The sequence below is a fragment of the Dasypus novemcinctus genome, chromosome 11 (genome assembly GCF_030445035.2).
Source record: "Dasypus novemcinctus isolate mDasNov1 chromosome 11, mDasNov1.1.hap2, whole genome shotgun sequence".
Classification (NCBI taxonomy): domain Eukaryota; kingdom Metazoa; phylum Chordata; class Mammalia; order Cingulata; family Dasypodidae; genus Dasypus; species Dasypus novemcinctus.
The window spans coordinates 34,519,219-34,537,696 of record NC_080683.1 but is presented as its reverse complement, the minus strand read 5'-3'; the positions used below and the strand labels follow the sequence as shown (position 1 = coordinate 34,537,696).

The window sequence follows — 18,478 nt, the reverse complement described above, 5'->3', positions numbered from 1 at the left end:
ATATATACAGCAAAAGAATAAAGGACAGAAACCACATGATCATCTCCATAGATCTAGAAAAAGCATTTGACAAAATTCAACACATCTTCATGATAAAAATACTCAGCCAATTAGAAATAGGCAGGAACTTCCTCAACCCGATGAAGGACATTTATGGAAAACCTACAACAAACATAATACTCAACAGTTTTACACTGAATGTTTACCTCCCAAGAACAAGATGAGAATGTCCTCTCTTACCACCTCTATTTACCATTTTACTGGAGGTTCTAGCCAGGGCAATTAGGCATCAAGATTGAAATGTCTAATTCCAATCAAGAAAAATAAAAGTCTTCCAGATGGAAATGAATCTATCTCTATTTTCAGATTACATGATCTTGTATATAGAAAATCTGAAGGAAACCACTAAAACAAACTATTAGAACTAATAAAGAATTCAGCAATTCTGAAGAATACAAGACCAATATTAAAAATCGTTTGTATTTTTCTACACTTGCCTTCAATAATCCAAAAATGAAACTAGTAAAACAATTACATTTACAGTAGTATCAAAAAGAATAAAATATTAGGTACAAATTTAACCAAAGCAGTGAAAAACCTATACTCTGAAAGCTATAAAACATTGTTGAAAGGAATTAAGGAAGACCTAAGTAAATAAAAAGACATCCCATGATAAGATGGCAATATTCTCCAAATTGATCTAAAGATTCAGTACAACCACATCATAATCAAAAAAATAAATAAAAAGGAAATTTTATTTCTTTACAGCATTGAAAAGTTGACCCTAAAATTTATATGGAAATTCAAAGGTCCATGAATAGCCAAAGCAATCTTGAAAAAGACCAAATTTAGAAGACTTCACACTGCACATTTTCAAAATTTTCAACAAAGCTACAGTAAACAGGACATTGTTGTACTCACTTAAGGATAGACATATGTATCAATACAATAGAATAATGTCCAGAAATAAACCCAGTCATCTATAGCCAATTGATTTTTTTTCACTTTTTCTCAAGGTTTTTTTTTTTTTTTTTTACTTTACAGGTTTGAGTTCCAGAGGAATTCAAGGCACAGAACCTAGCATCAATTTTCTGTCAGTTGTTATTGTGATTTTTTTACTGTTTTGCTGTTCAATCATGTATACAATAAATAAAACCATAAATCTGAGGGTTTTTTGAAAATTGATTATCTGTAAATTAGCTCTCTAGCTGCCAGTCACAAGACACATTCTTAACTCAGACTTGTTTGGAAAGGAAAAGAAAAATGTATATTACTGAGATCTTGTAAATATCTATGGTATATTAAATAAAAAGATTTTTTAAACTTTTGAATTTTAAAGTTCACATACGGTTTCACACATTCAAATGGTGCCAAATCTGTGAATTTATAACTACTATGCCTTTTTTTAAAAATTTTCATTACCTTTTATTTAAAGACATGTAAGTCACACAAAATGTTACAATAAAAAGAAAATAAGAGGTTCCCATATATCCCACTCCCCACACCCCCACTCCTCCCACATCAACAACTTCTTTCATTAGTGTAGTATACTCAATGCATTTGATAAGTACATTTTGGAGCATTGTTACACAGCATGGATTATAGTTTGTTGTAGTTTACACTCTCTCCCAGTCCATTCAGTGGATTATGGCAGGATATATAATGTCCTGCCTCTGTCCATGCAATATCATTCAGGACAATGCCAAGTCCAGAAAATGCCCCACTATCACACCCTCTCCCTGCCTTCAGTAACTCCCACAGCCACTGTCTCCACATCAATGATATAATTTCTTCCATTGCTAGAGTCACAATAATTCTATAGTAGAATACCAGTAAGTCCACTCTAATCCATTATTTTATTGCACCATCCTGAGGAATCTGGGATAGCAATGCACCCCACCTCTAAATCAAGAAGGGGCTTAGATCCCACATGACTGATGGATGGAATTCTCCTGCTTGTGGCTGTAGACTCTCTTAGTGCCCTGTTGTGGTGGTTGACCATCATCATCTCTCTATTAGCTGACCTGGGTAAGTGCAAAGAACTGGAGAGTAGGTGTTGCAACTCTGCTGAGTCTCAGGGTATGGTCAATTCATTTTTGACAAGCGTGTCAAGACAATTCAATGAAGAAAAAATAGTCTTCAATAAATGGTGTTAGGACCATTGGATATCCACATGTGAAAAAATGAAGTTGGAATCCTCCCACAAACCAAGACCTAAATGTAATAGCAAAAGTAATAAAATTCTTAAAAGAAAGCATAGACATAAATCCTTGGATTTGGCAATAGTTTCTTAGACGTAACACCAAAAGAAAAAAGTAGATAAATTGGATTTCCTCAAAATTAAAAGCATTTATGCTTCAAAGGACACATGAAGGAAGTGAAGAGACAACCCAAAGAATAAGAGAAAATATTTGCAAATAGTAAGTCTAATAAGAGACGGGTATCTAGAAAGAATAGAGAACTCTTACAACTCAGTAATATAAAGAGAATCCCAATTAAAAATGGGCAAAGGATCTGAATAGTCATTTCTCCAGAGAAGATATACAAATGGCCGTAAGCACATGTTCAACATCATTAACCTTCAGGGAAATGCAAATCAAAGCTATAATGAAATGTTTTGGTAATGAATAGGAGTGATGGTGGCACTAAATTGTGAACATAATTAACAGCACTGAATGTATATCTGAATGTGGTTAAAAGGGGAAATGTTAGGTTGTATACATAGTAACAGAATAAAATTTTTTAAAAATCTGTAGACAAACAGTGAACCCTAATTTAAACCATGGGCTATAGTTATAACAGTACAATTACAAAGCTATGCTTTTATCAATTGTAACAAATTAAGTGGTGTATGAGAATACTATGTTTTATGCATGATTGTTCTATAAACCCACAACTTCTCTAATAAATTTTTTTAAAAAGACCTCATAAAAAATACATAACGAGATAGCACTTCATTAGGATGGTGTAATTAAAAAAAGACAGATAATAACAAGTGTTAATGGACTCAGAACCATGGGAAATTTGTGCATGCTGCTTGACTTACACCACCAGTGCCTTCAGTGGAGCTGCCTTTAAGCAAGGGAAAGTGTTGATGAGGATGTGGAAAAATTGGGACCCTCATAAACTGCTAGGGGGAATGTAAAATGGTGCAGCCAATTGGAAAACAGTCTGGTAATTCCTTAAAATATTAAACTAAGAGTTATAAGACACAGCAACTTCATTCCCAGGTATATACTCAAAAAAATGAAAAAAAAATACCTTTGCACAAATTCTTGAATGCTTATGGCTATACCAGTATTATCTGTAATAATAAAAAGATAGAAATAGCCCAAATGCCCATCAACTGATGAGTGGGTAAACAAATGTACAGCATGGATGAACCTTGAAAACATACTAAGTGAAAGAAGTCAGTCACAAAAGAACACATACTGTACAATAAAATGTCCAGAAGAGGCAAATCTATAGACACAAAGTAGATTAGTGGTTGCCTAGGACTGGAGCAGGGGGTGTTGAGGGGAAATGGGTATGGTGTGTATTTTGGTAAGTGATGAAAATGTTCTAAAACTGATATTGCTGATGTTTACTACTAAAATCCATTGACTATACACTTTAAATAGGTGAATTGTGCAGAATGCGAGCTGTATCCTAATAAAACTATTACAACAAAAGAAAGCAGCATGGGGAGAGTGTTACTGTGCGGGGAGTGATGAGGTGGGGGTGAATGGGGACCTCATATTTTTTTGAATGTAATATTTTTTTTAAAATGAATAAATAAAATAAAATTTTTTAAAAAAGAAAGCAGCTTATAAAACAAAGAAAGGAAAAATGGAGATACAAGCAGGAGATAATGAAACATAAATCATCATTTCAAATCATACAGACATTAAGAGGATAGGATGAATGAGTTCATGTGAATATATTTGAAAAGTAATCAAATATATAAAACCTGAGTAAAAACACAATTTATTAAAACAGACATAAGAAGAAAAGGCAAACGAATTAAATTAATAAATAAAACTCTTCCAAAGAGAACTCCAAATTCCTTTGCCTTCACTGATGAAATCTTCTAAATATTTAAGAAAGAAGTAACACTTGTATTATATAAACTCTTCCATAGGATAAAAAAAGAGAGAGAAATTCCTAACCTCTTTTATGAGGCAAGTATAATCTTGATATTGAACTTAATAAGTACTGTTCATGAATACTGATGCAAAATCCTAAATAGAATATTAGCAAGCAGAAGCCAGCAGTTCTTTACTTGAAAGATGGATATACTGATACACTGATGAATGCACTTGGCTAATTCATTGAACTCTATACTTGCAATTTGTAAATGTTTCAGTATGTGTGCTATACCTCAATAGAAGGCAAATACAAGAAAAAAAAAAGATACCTAAATGATCAACTTTAATTCATGCTTTTGCCTAGTTAAAAGATTGGAGTGCCATTTGATTACATTGCAATCACTTGTGATTCATGTATACCCTCTCTTGCTTCATGTCCAGGACACAAGTCTGGATCTACTTAAATTCAATGATAAATTTCATTATAATGAAAATTATAATAGTTCTAGGGCTTGTTCAAACTTCAGTGCTCCTTTTTATAAAATTTTTATATACCTTTTTTGTTGAGGTTTAATCATTTTCAGTATTGACAAATATTGATTGAATGCCACACGTGAATTGATGGGACTCCATAGTGTCAGATACTGTGGGGAATAGAAAACAAATACAGTCCCTACCCTCAATTTTACTTTCTTGAAAGGTGTGGATGGGTCAACAGGAGGAAAAATTCCTTTTAATTAAAAAAAAAATTCAGAGAATGATATGAGACCAGGTAATAATAAAGGACTACAGAGCATTAGGTGCTGTGATTTTCACATTCTATGAAAGTAGACTAATAAATATTGCCAAATTGAATTGCATAAAATTCATACACTATGGTCAGCTGAGGGATATGGCAACCGAGGTTCCTGAAGAGTTCAATCCCTCTAATACTATTTTGAAAATCTTCTCTCTTAAAATTGCTCCTTATTTTCTTTCCTATACTGCTACTAAAGATAAGATTTTCCTGAGTGAATGGATTTGATATTTTCTTTCCACTTTTTATGACAGTGACTATTGACACTGTTTAGCATTAATTTTTGTTATACCATGTTTATTTTATTACTGTCTAAATATTACTTCCTTATTCCAACATTACAGTAATATCAGATATTTCATAAATATCCCATGCTCCTAAACAATCTTATTGCTTATAACTTTATTTGAATTTTTTTCTAGCATTCATTAGGATTAGAGACTTCATATTCTTTTTTAAAAAAACATACATTTTATGTTCCTCTTAAAGCATACAGAATTTCTATTTTCCCAGAAAGTTACCTGCAGAGGGACATTTTCTGTCAGTGGAGTTACAGGGTAAAATGACATGTTCATGTTTTATCTTGAAAGATTTTGCCAAACCACTCTTCAATCCTGCTCCTACCAAATAAGAGAGGGCCTTTTCCCAAAAACCTCTTTATTAGATAGGTTAAAAATGAAATGATCTCACCATTGTAAATTAAAACAAGATTACAGTGGAAAAAGGACACTTGTTTATCAAATGTCCCTGGCATGTGAGAGGTTCAGATAAAGAGAACTGTAAGGACTGTGGAATTGAGTGGCTGTTGCTTTGACCCACCAACATGTTATAAAAAAAGTGACAGGCTGAGGTCAATTAATCAACAATTAAAAGGAAAGTGTGAAGGTAAGAGGGCCTCCTCAGCAGCATTTAAACCTCATCTCCAGCAGCCAGAGGGCAGAGTGAGCCAAGACCAGGAATAGATCTTAACTGTTAGAGTGGAAGAACCTCAGAGAAGGATGAATTCTCAGCCAAGGCAAGTCACTTATGCAAAAGTCAGGGCTATGAGAAAGAAAAGGTGGGACCCTAAGCCTGGGATGGGGATATCTGGGCAAATGTGAGTGAGATCCTTGAACCCCTACATTCTCCTGAACCTCCTCAGCCACAGAAGTGGTCCACTCATTCAGAGGCTTTGTGTAGGGTTCATGTAATGCAAGACACCATTAGCCCTCAACACCCCTCCTGGCCACCAGACAATAACTAGAGTCCAAATTCAAGATGACCAATTGGGAAAGTACTGGGCCTGCTAAGAGAGGAGAGAGATGAATACAACAATGCACATTAATTAATTGTATGGGCAAGAACTTGGAGAGGATGCTTGGGAGTGCTGTGTGGATAAAGCTGGACAGAGGAAGGTTTGTCAATATGGGGGCACCCTCTCTCATGATTTAACACCTGGTATGGGCCCTGGGAGACTGATTCAGTATGCTGCTCAGAAGATACATGGAAGCTTGGTGAAAGTTGTAGCTCACTTTAAATATCGGAACTACTGCAGCAGATTATGAACAGAAAAGGTGCAGGAAGCAAACATGCCAGAATTAATATACTACGTAACACCAGAAAACCCACTGGCTGATTGTGTCCATCAGGAGGACCTGGAGACACTCTGTCAAGGGGCACCAGCATTTTTGAGAAGCTCAATAGTGTTGTTCTCTGAAGGCCTGGGCCTCAGTAATAGATGCTTCTATAGACCTGGGTTCCTAGTAGTGACGGGAATGATGGCAGCCCAGGAAACAGAGGGCAGGTGGCAGCCCTTAACTTCCAAGGCAAAGTGGGTATAACTACCTAATGGGTGGTGCGTCAATCAGAATTTTTCAGAGAAACAGAACTAATAGGATACATGTACATGTGCATGTATATGTATATATATGTGTGTGTGTGTGAGTACATAGTAAAATGCATGTAATAAAAATGTATTTTGGCTATCTTATATGTTGTGGCAAAAAGATGTTTCCTGTTTCCATTTGTCTTTTTCCTCAATAATAGCTTTATTGGCATTTAATTCACTCACCATAAAATTCACCCTTGGAAGTATACAATTCACTGGTTTTTAGTATATTCGTAAGTTGTGCAACCATCACCACTATCTAATTTCAGAACATTTTTATCATCCCAATAAGAAATTCCCATTTGCTTTCAATAACCATTGACCCTTTTCCCTAGCCTGTGGTAACTACTAATCTACTTTCTTTTCTTTGGATTTGCCTATTCTTGACATTTTATATAAATGAAATCATTCCATATGTGGTTTTGAGACTGGCTTTTTACATGAAAATCATGCTTTTCAAATCCATTCATGTTGTAGCATGTATCAGTACTTCATATATTTCTGGTGGGAGTGTAAAATACAGCAACCAATTTGGAAAACTGTTTGATGGTTTCTCAAAATGTTAAACATAGAGTTGCCATATGACCCAGCAAGTCTGTCCCTAGTTATAGAACAAAGAGAATTGAAAACATATGTCCATGAGCCCCACATGAATGTTCATAGCACCATCATTCAGAATAGCCAAAATATAATAAAAACAACTCAAAAGTCCATTCACTTGAATAGATAACCAAAATTTGGTATATCCATACAGTGGAATATTAACCATTTGGTTTTGGCTTTGTTTTCCCACAATTTGGGCATAAAGAAACTTTTGAAATTTTAATAGCTAATTTTTTTTCCCTTTCTGCTTAGTTTTTATATCCAATTTAGAAAGCTTATAAGCACACTGACCCATTGTTTTTATTTCTAAAACATTCAGGGTTTCATTTTTAAAACAAAATCTTTGATCCAGCTGGAATTTATTTTGGGATATGGAGTTTATTTGGGGATATTTTCTCACTAATTTGAAAAGCCATTCTCATAATAAAAATTTCCAGATATATTTCTATTTAATACTGTATTATCAGTCCAGGTCTTTACATATTTCATTTAAGATTACATTGAATTTATAAAATAATTTAGTGAGAATTGTAAAGTTTAGTGTATTAAAACTTCCTATTCAAAAGCATCATATATTTCTACTTATTAAAGATTTATTTTATGTCCCTCAATGACTTTGAAGTTTTCTCTATTTAGAACCTACATATAGAATATAATTCTTACTCTGTAAATAGAGGGGAGAAGAAATTCTGGAAATATATTTTCCTTTATTTCCAGCTCCAACCTGTATCTTCTGAGATAACTGTCTCCTGGGTTGGTAGGCAGCTGGGTGAAGTAGTGTCTTGAGTACTAGGGAAACACCAACAGCATAGATTGGAGTACTCATTGTTCTTTCCTCCATAAGGATCAAGCCAGAGACTAGAGATCAACATCTTAAAGCTCTGAAATAAGACTGGAATTCAGAATAAAAATAAAATACAAGAATTTAGTGCTAGTCTTAAGAAATTAGAAAAAAGGATCATTATATAAATAAAAATAACATAGGAAAAGGGAATTATGGAAAGTAGAGCTGCAAGAAATAAGATAGAAACAAAGACAAAAATATAGGAATTAATTTTATCTTAAGATATTAGAAAAATGCTGAAATAAACCACAATAAGCTAGAAAAATGGCATTAACGATGAAGCTGAAATAAACTAAAAACAAAACAAAGTATAAAGACTCTGATTATTTGTAAAGTCCAAAAAATAAAAGCCTTGATAGTCTGTTAAAATAAAAAGATTTAGAATAAGATTTAGAATGAAAATGTGGCATGATTACAGATAAAGAAGAATTGTTTTTAAATAGACAATACAATATATATGCCCACTGCAAATAAACTTTAAAACTCAGAGAAAATGCATATTTTTCTATCCAACTGTAATTATCCAAATTGACCCTAGACATGAAAACCATTTTTTAAATTATCATATTAGCTACCGGGAAGGTAATTAAAAATCTACTATTGAAAAAGACACCACGATAATATGTACTTATATATTCTGACTTATCTTTAAAGAACAGATTATTTCTGTAAGCATTACTTACTTTAGTCCAGGCCATAGGAAAAAATAGATGCTTCCTAATTCATTTTATTAAGCCAGCATGTTATTACAAGAAAAGAAAACCATACACCAATTTTACTAAATGACTATAGATGCAGAAGAAATTACATATTAGCAAATGTAATCCAGCCATGTTTCAATATATTATATATCATGACTAAATTGGAAATGTTCTAGGAATACAAGAATGATTCATTAACTGGAAATTTATCAACATAATCCAAAATCAAATGAACAAATTTAAGAGAAAATATTTTATGATGATATTAATAGATACTGAAATGTCATTTAATAGATACTGATAAGGCACTCAATAAGATTCATTAAGTATAGTTTACTGCTTTATTGCTTATGAGGAAATTTTAAAAATGAACATCCTAAAATTTAATAGTAACTATTTAATAAAGCCTAGCTTAAGACCAAAAGAATAAGTTATTTCTAATGTTGAAATACTAAAACCTCTTCAATCAAAACTATTAACTTGACAAGAATGCCTGCTATAACCATTATTATTCACCATTGTCTGTGGAAGGACCAATCAAATACAATGAGAAAAAAAGAGAAATTAATCAATACTATTACTAGAAAAGAAACTACAAATCTATCTCTTGTTAATGATAGAATTTAATGAGGAAATTTGGTGTTGTGGCTATTTATATGAAAAATTAAAATCAATCACTTTTCTTCATAATAGTATAATCATACATAAATATAAAGCAACTTTGTTTTGTCTTCTTTTCCCCCTTTTAATTTGTTCAGTGATGTTAGTTCTTCCTTTTTCCCTCAAAGGAAAATTTAGACATAGTCATTCCTGCATCACAAAATCACAAAACATTGGTTCCCTGTGGAAGGCTGCTTTTGGCACCAGTATCAGTCGCAGCCATCTCATGAATTAACGCCTAACCCAGTTAAGTTTCTATTTCCCCACCCTCACTGAAGTAATTAAGTTTCTACCCTCACACCACTCCCCCGGGCTCTGATTGGGCACTCCCTAAAGAGCGTGAAAGTCTTTCCGCGGACGTTACCAAACAACCATCTGCGCATGCGTGTGGCGTGAAATTTGAACATCTAGTTACCAATCATTTACCGACACTGCGCTGTCATCAGTACGTACCACCTCCTTCATCCCTGGCTATAAATACCACTGATTGACCCTCAATAAACGAGACTTGATCAGAATCCTGTCTTGTCTCCATTCTTTGTGTCTCTTGTCCCTTTCATTACCGCTCCCTCCCTCAGGTCTTGGTTCGACTGACCCATGGGTCGGGTCAAGTGGTGCCTGAACAGGGACCTGAATACGAGGGATGAAGTGAGGAACGCCCATCGAGGAGCCGGCCAGAATGCGAAAATCTGGAGGACACCGCGAGGGAACCTGCCTCTCGGTTGAAGCCTCGGTAAGTGATCGTCGATCATGGGGCAAGAAATGAGCTAGCATGAGACATTTGTAGAGGGTCTCCAAGAGGCATTAAAGACATGAGGAGTAAAGGTGAAAGTAAAACAGTTATTGAGGTTCTTTGAGTTTTTGAAGGAAGTATGTCCATGGTTTCCTCAAGAAGGAACTATTGATGAGAGAAGATGGAAAAGAGTAGGGGATGCTTTACAGGACTTTTACAAAACTTTCGACCCTGAAAGTATTCCAGTAACTGCATTCTCATATTGGAATCTCATTAATGATATTTTAAGTATTTGCCATAGGGACGCGGTGGTGGCGAATGTTATTAAGAAAGGTGAGGAAATTTTATAAGAAGGGCAGGGCTGGAGGCTCTAGCCACCAACCCTAAGAAATCAACAGACTTCCCAAAGTCCAACCCGCCTGACGCATCCGGAGCGTCCAGTCTGGAAGAGGATTTAATCTCACTAGATAGTGAAGAGGAGGAGAAACCTAAAACAAAAATCAAACAAGCTCTATCCAAAATAAACCGAGAGCCCCAAAAGGGATTCAGAAGTAAAGAAAAATATAATAAAAGGTTATATCCTGACCTTGAAAATTTTAAAGAAAAAAATTAAAGAAGGAAGTGATAATGAGACATCTGAATCAGAAGCCGGTGAATCCGAGGAGGAGACGGTAAAGTCTCGACCTCCGCCATACATTCCCTATCCCGCAGCCCCACCTATAGTTATGCCAGTAGTTGACCCAAGGAAGGAGTTATTAGAAAAAATAGAGAAACTAAAAGAACAAATCCAATTAGAAGAATAACATCAGGAGCTTATATCTCAGCTAGAAAGGTTAAAGACCGGAAAAACTGGTAACGCCAATAAAACTCCGGAGCCCTCTGTTAGACCACTTAGACGAGGAGCGATTTTAAAAAATACTCCAGCTTCTAACACTCTAGTTGATCTAGGAGAGCCAGAAGTGTTTCCTGTAACAGAAACCAAAGACAATCAGAATCAAACTTGGAGGCACCACAATGGTTTTGACTTTAAGGTTATCAAAGAAAATGAAAACCGCTGTTGCACAATATGGAGCTACTGCTCCTTATACCATGGCCATCCTCGAGGCTATAGCAGAAAATTGGCTCACTCCTACTGATTGGCATACTATCGCCCACGCTACCCTGTCCAGAGGAGATTATTTGTTATGGAAATCAGAATATGTTGAGCTTTGCAAAGACACGGCCAGGCACAATGTGCAGGCAGGCAATGGGTGGAAACTTGACATGCTTATAGGTGAAGGAAATGATACCACTAATGAAAATCAAATGCAGTATGATGCAGGACTTTTTGCTCAAATTCAAACTACAGGCACTAGAGCCTGGAGAAAATTGCCTTTGTTCCTCTCTTACTAGTATAAAGTAGGGACCAGATGAACCTTTTGCCGATTTCGTACATCAGCTTATAACCGCCGCAGGGAGAATATTTGGAAATGCTGAGGTGGGCACTGAATTTGTAAAGCAATTAGTGTATGAAAATGCACATACCACCTGCCAAGCCACAATTAGACCATATAGAAAAAAGACAGACCTATCTGGTTACATCAGGCTATGTGCTGATATAGGAGCTGCGTATCAGCAGGGTCAGGCCATGGCAGTGGCATTACAAGGATTTACAGTGAAACAATATTTGGCTCAGCAAAGCAAAGGAAAATGTTTTACTTGTGGACAAGAGGGACACTTTGCTAGGAATTGTAAGGGCCAAAAAACTCCAAGAGGAGGAGGTGCGAATCCTGGGCTATGCCCCAGGTGTCACCAAGGAAAGCACTGGGCTAATGAATGTAAATCAAAAACTGATGCCCAGGGTCAACCCTTACCTCCCGCCCAGGGAAATGGGAACCGGGGCCAGCCCCAGGCCCCCAAACCCAAACAAGTTTTTGGGGCAATCAACTTCATTCTGGCCAAACAGCAATCCATTTCAGACCTCTGTAGAGCCACCCCAGGGAGCGCAGGACTGGACCTCTGTGCCACCACCCACACAATATTAACACCCCAGATGGGGGTACAAGCCTTACCAATGGGCGTGTGTGGTCCCCTGCTGCATAATACTTCTGGTCTACTAATTGGACGAAGTAGCTCCACTATTAATGGGCTTCAAATTTCTCCTGGCGTTATTGACAATGATTATACCAGGGAAATAAAAATTATGGCATCCTCCCCACAAAATATTTCCACCATTCCCTCAGGAGAAAGGATTGCTCAACTATTACTGCTCTCATTAATTAACACCAACAATCAGGTGAAGAGCTCTAAGCACGGCTCAGGAGGATTCGGTTCCTCCGATGCATACTGGGCATAGGCTATTTCAGCCAATAAACCCATGATGACCTTGTGGCTCAACGGGAGAGAGTTTAGTGGATTAGTGGACACCTGAGCAGACATTACTATCCTGAAAAGAGGAGATTGGCCACCCAATTGGCCTCTCTCTCCCACCTTAACTAATTTAAGGGGCATAGGTCCGAGTCAAAATCCCGAAAAAAGCTCGAAATTACTAACCTGGAAGGATAAAGAAGGGAATCAAGGAACTATACAACCCTACATAATATCGGGACTCCCCATTAATCTTTGGGGAAGGGATGTGCTTTCTCAAATAGGGCTTCTCATGTGTGGTCCCAATGATATAGTCACAGCTCAAATGCTCTCGCAAGGGTTTAAACCGGGAAAAGGTTTAGGAAAATCCGAATCAGACATTGCTCAACCCCTATCTATAAAGGGACAAAATAGCAAAACGGGCCTGGGAAATTTAGCCAAGGGGTTGTTGATCTTCCTGTACCCCATGCAGACAAAATCGCCTGGCTTTCAGATGAACCTGTATGGGTCGATCAATGGCCTTTATCCTCAGACAAGTTACAAGCTGCACAGCAGTTAGTACAGGAACAGCTGGCAGCAGGGCATATTTTAGAGAGTAATTCACCCTGGAACACATCTATCTTTGTCATTAAGAAAAAATCTGGAAAATGGCATTTATTGCAGGACTTACAGGCAGTGAACAAAACCATGGTACATATGGGAGCTCTGCAACCTGGTCTTCCATCTCCTGTTGCTATTCCTTTTGGCTATTATAAAATCATTATAGATCTGAAGGATTGCTTCTTTACCATCCCATTACACCCAGATGATCAGAAATATTTTGTGTTTAGCCTTCCCTCTATCAATTTTAAGGAGCCTATGAAAAGATTCCAGTGGAGAGTTTTACCTCAGGGCATGGTCAATAGCCCCACCTTATGCCAAAAGTTTGTAGACATAGCCATACAAAATGTTAGGACTAAATGGAAAAATCTTTATATCATACATTATGTGGATGACATTTTGATGGCTGGTAAAAATGGACAAGATGTCCTAAAATGTTACCATGATATGGAAAAAGCCTTAAAGGCACATGGGCTTCAAATTGCCCCTGATAAGGTACAGTTACAAGACCCTTACACCTACCTGGGCTTCCATATGGCAGGAAATAAAATAACTACTCAGAAGGCCAACCTCAGACTAGATAGACTAAAAACCCTAAATGACTTCCAAAAGCTCTTAGGCGACATAAATTGGCTCTGCCCCTACATAAAACTAACCACAGGAGACTTAAAAACCCTATTTAATATATTACAAGGAGACTCTAACCCCAACTCTCCTAGGAGTATTACTCAGGAAGGATGCCAAGCCCTTAAGATGGTTGAACAAGCTATACAATCACAATTTGTCACTACCATGGACTATAACCAACCCTTGTTTTTTGTCATATGTAAAACTTCTCTTACTCCCACGGCGGTATTCTGGCAAACAGCCCCCATAATGTGGGTGCATTTACCTGCATCACCTGCTAAGGTAATTTATCCTTACTACCAAGCTGTCGCAGATATTGTCTGCCTGGGGAGAGAACAAGGCAAACGTTATTTTGGTAAAGAACCCGATACCATTATTCAGTCATATACTAAAGAACAAATCAGCTGGCTGTTGCGGACAACTGACAGCTGGCCTATTGCTTGTGCATCTTATGCCGGACAAATAGACAACCATTACCCCAATGATAAGCTACTACAATTTTTGAGTACGCATGACTTCATTTTTCCCTTGACCACCTCTCTCCAACCCATCACTGGAGCCCTGTCAGTATTCACTGACGGGTCCTCCTCGGGAATGGCTGCTTACGTCTTTAATGACAAAACTGTCCGGTTTCAAACTCATTCAAAATCTGCACAGCTTACAGAACTACTAGCTGTCATAGCTATGTTCTCTACATTCCAAAGTGCCTCTTTTAACCTCTTCACGGATAGCGCTTATATAGCTCAGTCAGTCCCTTTACTTGAAATGGCCGCTCAAATAAAAAATGTCTTGGAGGCAGCTATTTTGTTCACTCAACTGCAATCTCTTATTCATAAAAGGAATGACCCCTTTTTTATTGGTCACCTCAGAGCTCATTCCAATCTTCCGGGTCCCCTCACCCAAGGAAACCATTTGGCTGATCAGGCCACTCGGCTACTGTGCTGTTAACCAGGGCATGCATGACAACTCGAATAACCTTAACAAAGCTGTTAAAGCCCACAATTACATCATATTAATGCACATACTTTAAGGCTTATGTTCAGAATTACCAGAGAACAATCTCGACAGATTGTTAAAGGATGCCCTTCCTGTGTAACCCTTTTACCTACACCTCATTTAGGATTAAACCCCCACAGTCTGATACCTAATGCCCTCTGGCAAATGGATGTAACCCATATTCCTGAGTTTGGAAATCTAAAATATGTGCACGTCACAGTTGACACCTTTAGCGGCTTTATCGTCACCACCCCACAAACAGGAGAAGCAGGAAAAAACGTTATCGCACATGGGTTAACTGCCATGTCAGTATTAGGAACCCCACAACAGATAAAGACAGATAATGGCCCCGGATATACTGGCCATGTATTGCCACATTTTGCCAGCATCTAGGCATAAAACACACCACAGACATTCCATATAACCCCCAAGGGCAAGGTATAGTCGAAAGAGTGCATCTGTCTCTAAAAAATACCATCGAAAAAATTAAAAAGGGGGAGTGGTATCCTGTCAGAGGATCCCCAAAAAATCTATTATCCCACTCTCTTTTCATTTTAAATTTTTTAAGCTTAGACCAAAAGGGACACTCTGCAGCCGAGCGCTTCTGGCACTCTAACCCTGGCACTAACCATGCCACAGTTTTGTGGAAAGACCCAATGGATAATACCTGGCATGGACCCGATCCTGTCCTAATATGGGGCAGAGGATCAGTTTGCATCTATTCAAAAGAACTAGATGCAGCCAGGTGGCTGCCGGAATGATTGGTTAAACAAATGGATAATAACAATCTATCCAGGGTAGAGGACTCTCCCTGAGATGAGTACTGCTTTCTTGCAGGAGAGTAACCAACACTAAAACCAATGCAGCTGTGCAGGCCCCCTGGAATCCTTCTATGCAGCTTCATCACCATCGTTGGAGCCCTTCTGTTATACGCTGGCACTCTGAGTGACTGGACCACGCTGGACAGATCCCTTCTACTTACTTTCTTTATAACATATATTTGCCTTCTCGCTATCGCCTGCTCTGTATAACCCACCCACCATGTGCCTGAAAATCTGGGCACTAAGCTGTCTTCTAGGTATCTCTCAGGGAGGTTTTGGGCCTCCTCCCAACCGTCAAATGCTAATAGAAGCCCTCTATGGTAAACCTTGTGATTGCGGAGGGGGCCAGGTTGCTGTTCCATCCTCTGTGTATACACAAGAGGTGCACTGTGGCACTAAGGTAGCTTACTTAGAGGCTCCAGACAGTAGCACCGGAGGATACTCAAACCAACAGTGGGTCTGCAGAAATACCCCAAAGGTGATTCCCTCCATAGGCGGTCGTCCAGGACATTGCCCCTGTACGTCTATACACCCATCTATGCACAGCACTTGTTACACTGATGTCCAAACATGCTCCATAGACAATAAAACCTATTACACTACCATCCTAGATCGGCAGAAGCACAGCATTGCTGGAGGAGATTGGAGCCTCAATCCAGTTGTTGTGGGGGACAGTAAATTAACCCAGTCTTCCTGCCAGGGCCAGGTAGGACAACCAGTTTGCTGGAATCAAGTCCCTCCTGTAGATGTATCAGACAGAGGGGGCCCACAAGACCAAGTCCAGCAAGTAATGCTCCATGAGAGAATCGAGGAAATCATAAAGAGCTCATTTCCTCAAATTGAATATCATCCCTTAGCTTTACCTAAGACTGGGGACTTAAATATAGATGCTCAAACTTTCGATATCCTTGAAGCTACCTTTAAATTGCTCAATGAATCCCAACCTTATACTGCACAGGACTGCTGGCTATGCTTACTTATAGGGACTCCTGTACCTCTAGCCTTAACTACAGCTAAGAATTCCTATCATCCTAATAATACCTGTACCATTATCCCACCCATTAGAGTACAACCTATCTTTACTTATGCTGACACTTGCCTGCACTCTCCATCTACCAATGACAGTGGTGAGATTCACTTAAGACATCTCACTTTTGCCCAGTGTAACTCAACATCCATTATGTCTGACGCCCTTTGCGCAGGCAATAGCTCAGTGTTCGTTTGTGGCGGTAATCTTGCTTATACCTTCTTGCCGTCTAACTGGATGGGGACATGCACTCTTGCTATCCTCCTCTCCAATGTTAATGTTATTAATGGAACTGAACCTGTACCTATTCCCAACATGGACTATATTGCCAGCCGCTCTAGAAGGGCTGTGCAGTTGATCCCACTTTTTGTTACATTAGGCATTTCCGGAGCCCTGGCCACTGGTATGGCAGGGTTGGGAATTTCTCTTACTCAATATACAAAATTATCTAAGCAATTAATTGATGATGTCCAAGCTTTGTCGAGCACTATACAAGATATTCAAGATCAAATAGACTCTCTAGCTGAGGTAGTATTGCAGAATAGGAGAGGGTTAGACCTGCTTACAGCAGAACGTGGAGGAATATGCTTGGCTCTGCAGGAACAGTGCTGCTTTTATGCCAACAAGTCTGGCATTGTTCAAGATAAAGTTAAGAAGCTTCAAGAAGACCTGGAGAAAAGAAGAAAGGACCTGGCCAACAACCCCCTGTGGAGTGGGATGAATGGACTATTGCCCTATCTACTCCCTTTCTTGGGACCTTTGCTTGGTTTGATAATGCTTGTGTCACTAGGACCTATCCTATTTAACAAGGTTATGGCATTTTTAAAACAACAGCTGGAGGCCATAAAAATGCAGCCTCTCCAGGTCCATTACCACTGACTAGACATGGCCGATTGTGAAAATTATGATGAGCCTACTCAAAGGCCATAGCACGATCATCATAATAAAATCTAGGGGTGCTGGGCTGGCTAGCCAATGACAGGCAACTGGGCTGGTCAGTTAAGCAGACGAAAACCACCTAAGACAGAAACACGGCCTTCACTGCCGATGAATCTCGATGATGGGTAAGGTGAAAAGCTGCTTTTCAGTTGCACGCCCTGACCTAAGACAGGCACAGCCCCCTCCTAGTCCAGATACATTGTCAGTCACTCACTTCCTTGTAATAATATAAGGAAGGGGGACCTGTGGGAGACCGCTTTTGGCGCCAGTATCAGTTGCAGCCATCTCATGAATTAACGCCTAACCCAGTTAAGTTTCTATTTCCCCACCCTCACTGAAGTAATTAAGTTTCTACCCTCATGCCACTCCCCCGGGCTCCGATTGGGCACTCCTTAAAGAGTGCAAAAGTCTTTCCATGGACGTTACCAAACAACCATCTGCGCATGCGTGTGGCATGAAATTTGAAAATCTAGTTACCAATCATTTACCGACACTGTGCTGTCGTCAGTACATACCACCTCCTTCATCCCTGGCTATAAATACCCCTGATTGACCCTCAATAAACGAGACTTGATCAGAATCCTGTCTTGTCTCCATTCTTTGTGTCTCTTGTCCCTTTCATTACCGCTCCCTCCCTCAGGTCTTGGTTCGACTCACCTGCGGGTCGGGTCAGTTCCCTTTAGTAATTAGGATGTCCATTTTCATGTAATTGGCAAATCTTCTACCTTCTTTAAACTTCATGGTTTTTCCCACCCCATTTGAAGCCAAGACAGGTAGAAAGTCTAAAATCAGGGAAGGAAGAAATTTAAACTCTTCCTGTCCTGTTTAGTTAACCACAGTTCTTTTTTTTT

General features: G+C 38.4%; 1 protein-coding gene across 1 annotated transcript; it reads left to right on the top strand.

Moving 5' to 3' along the window:
- The first annotated feature begins 15,881 nt into the window (after window positions 1-15,881).
- LOC139439941 (syncytin-1-like) lies at window positions 15,882-17,567 on the top strand. The gene has a single exon (XM_071218374.1). It carries the CDS (start codon window positions 15,882-15,884, stop codon window positions 17,565-17,567), a length of 1,686 nt encoding a protein of 561 aa, XP_071074475.1.
- The last annotated feature ends 911 nt before the right edge of the window (window positions 17,568-18,478 follow it).

Coding starts and splice junctions, on each gene's coding strand:
- LOC139439941 (XM_071218374.1), top strand. CDS start 15,882: ATGTGCCTGAAAATCTGGGCACTAAGCTGTCTTCTAGGTATCTCTCAG.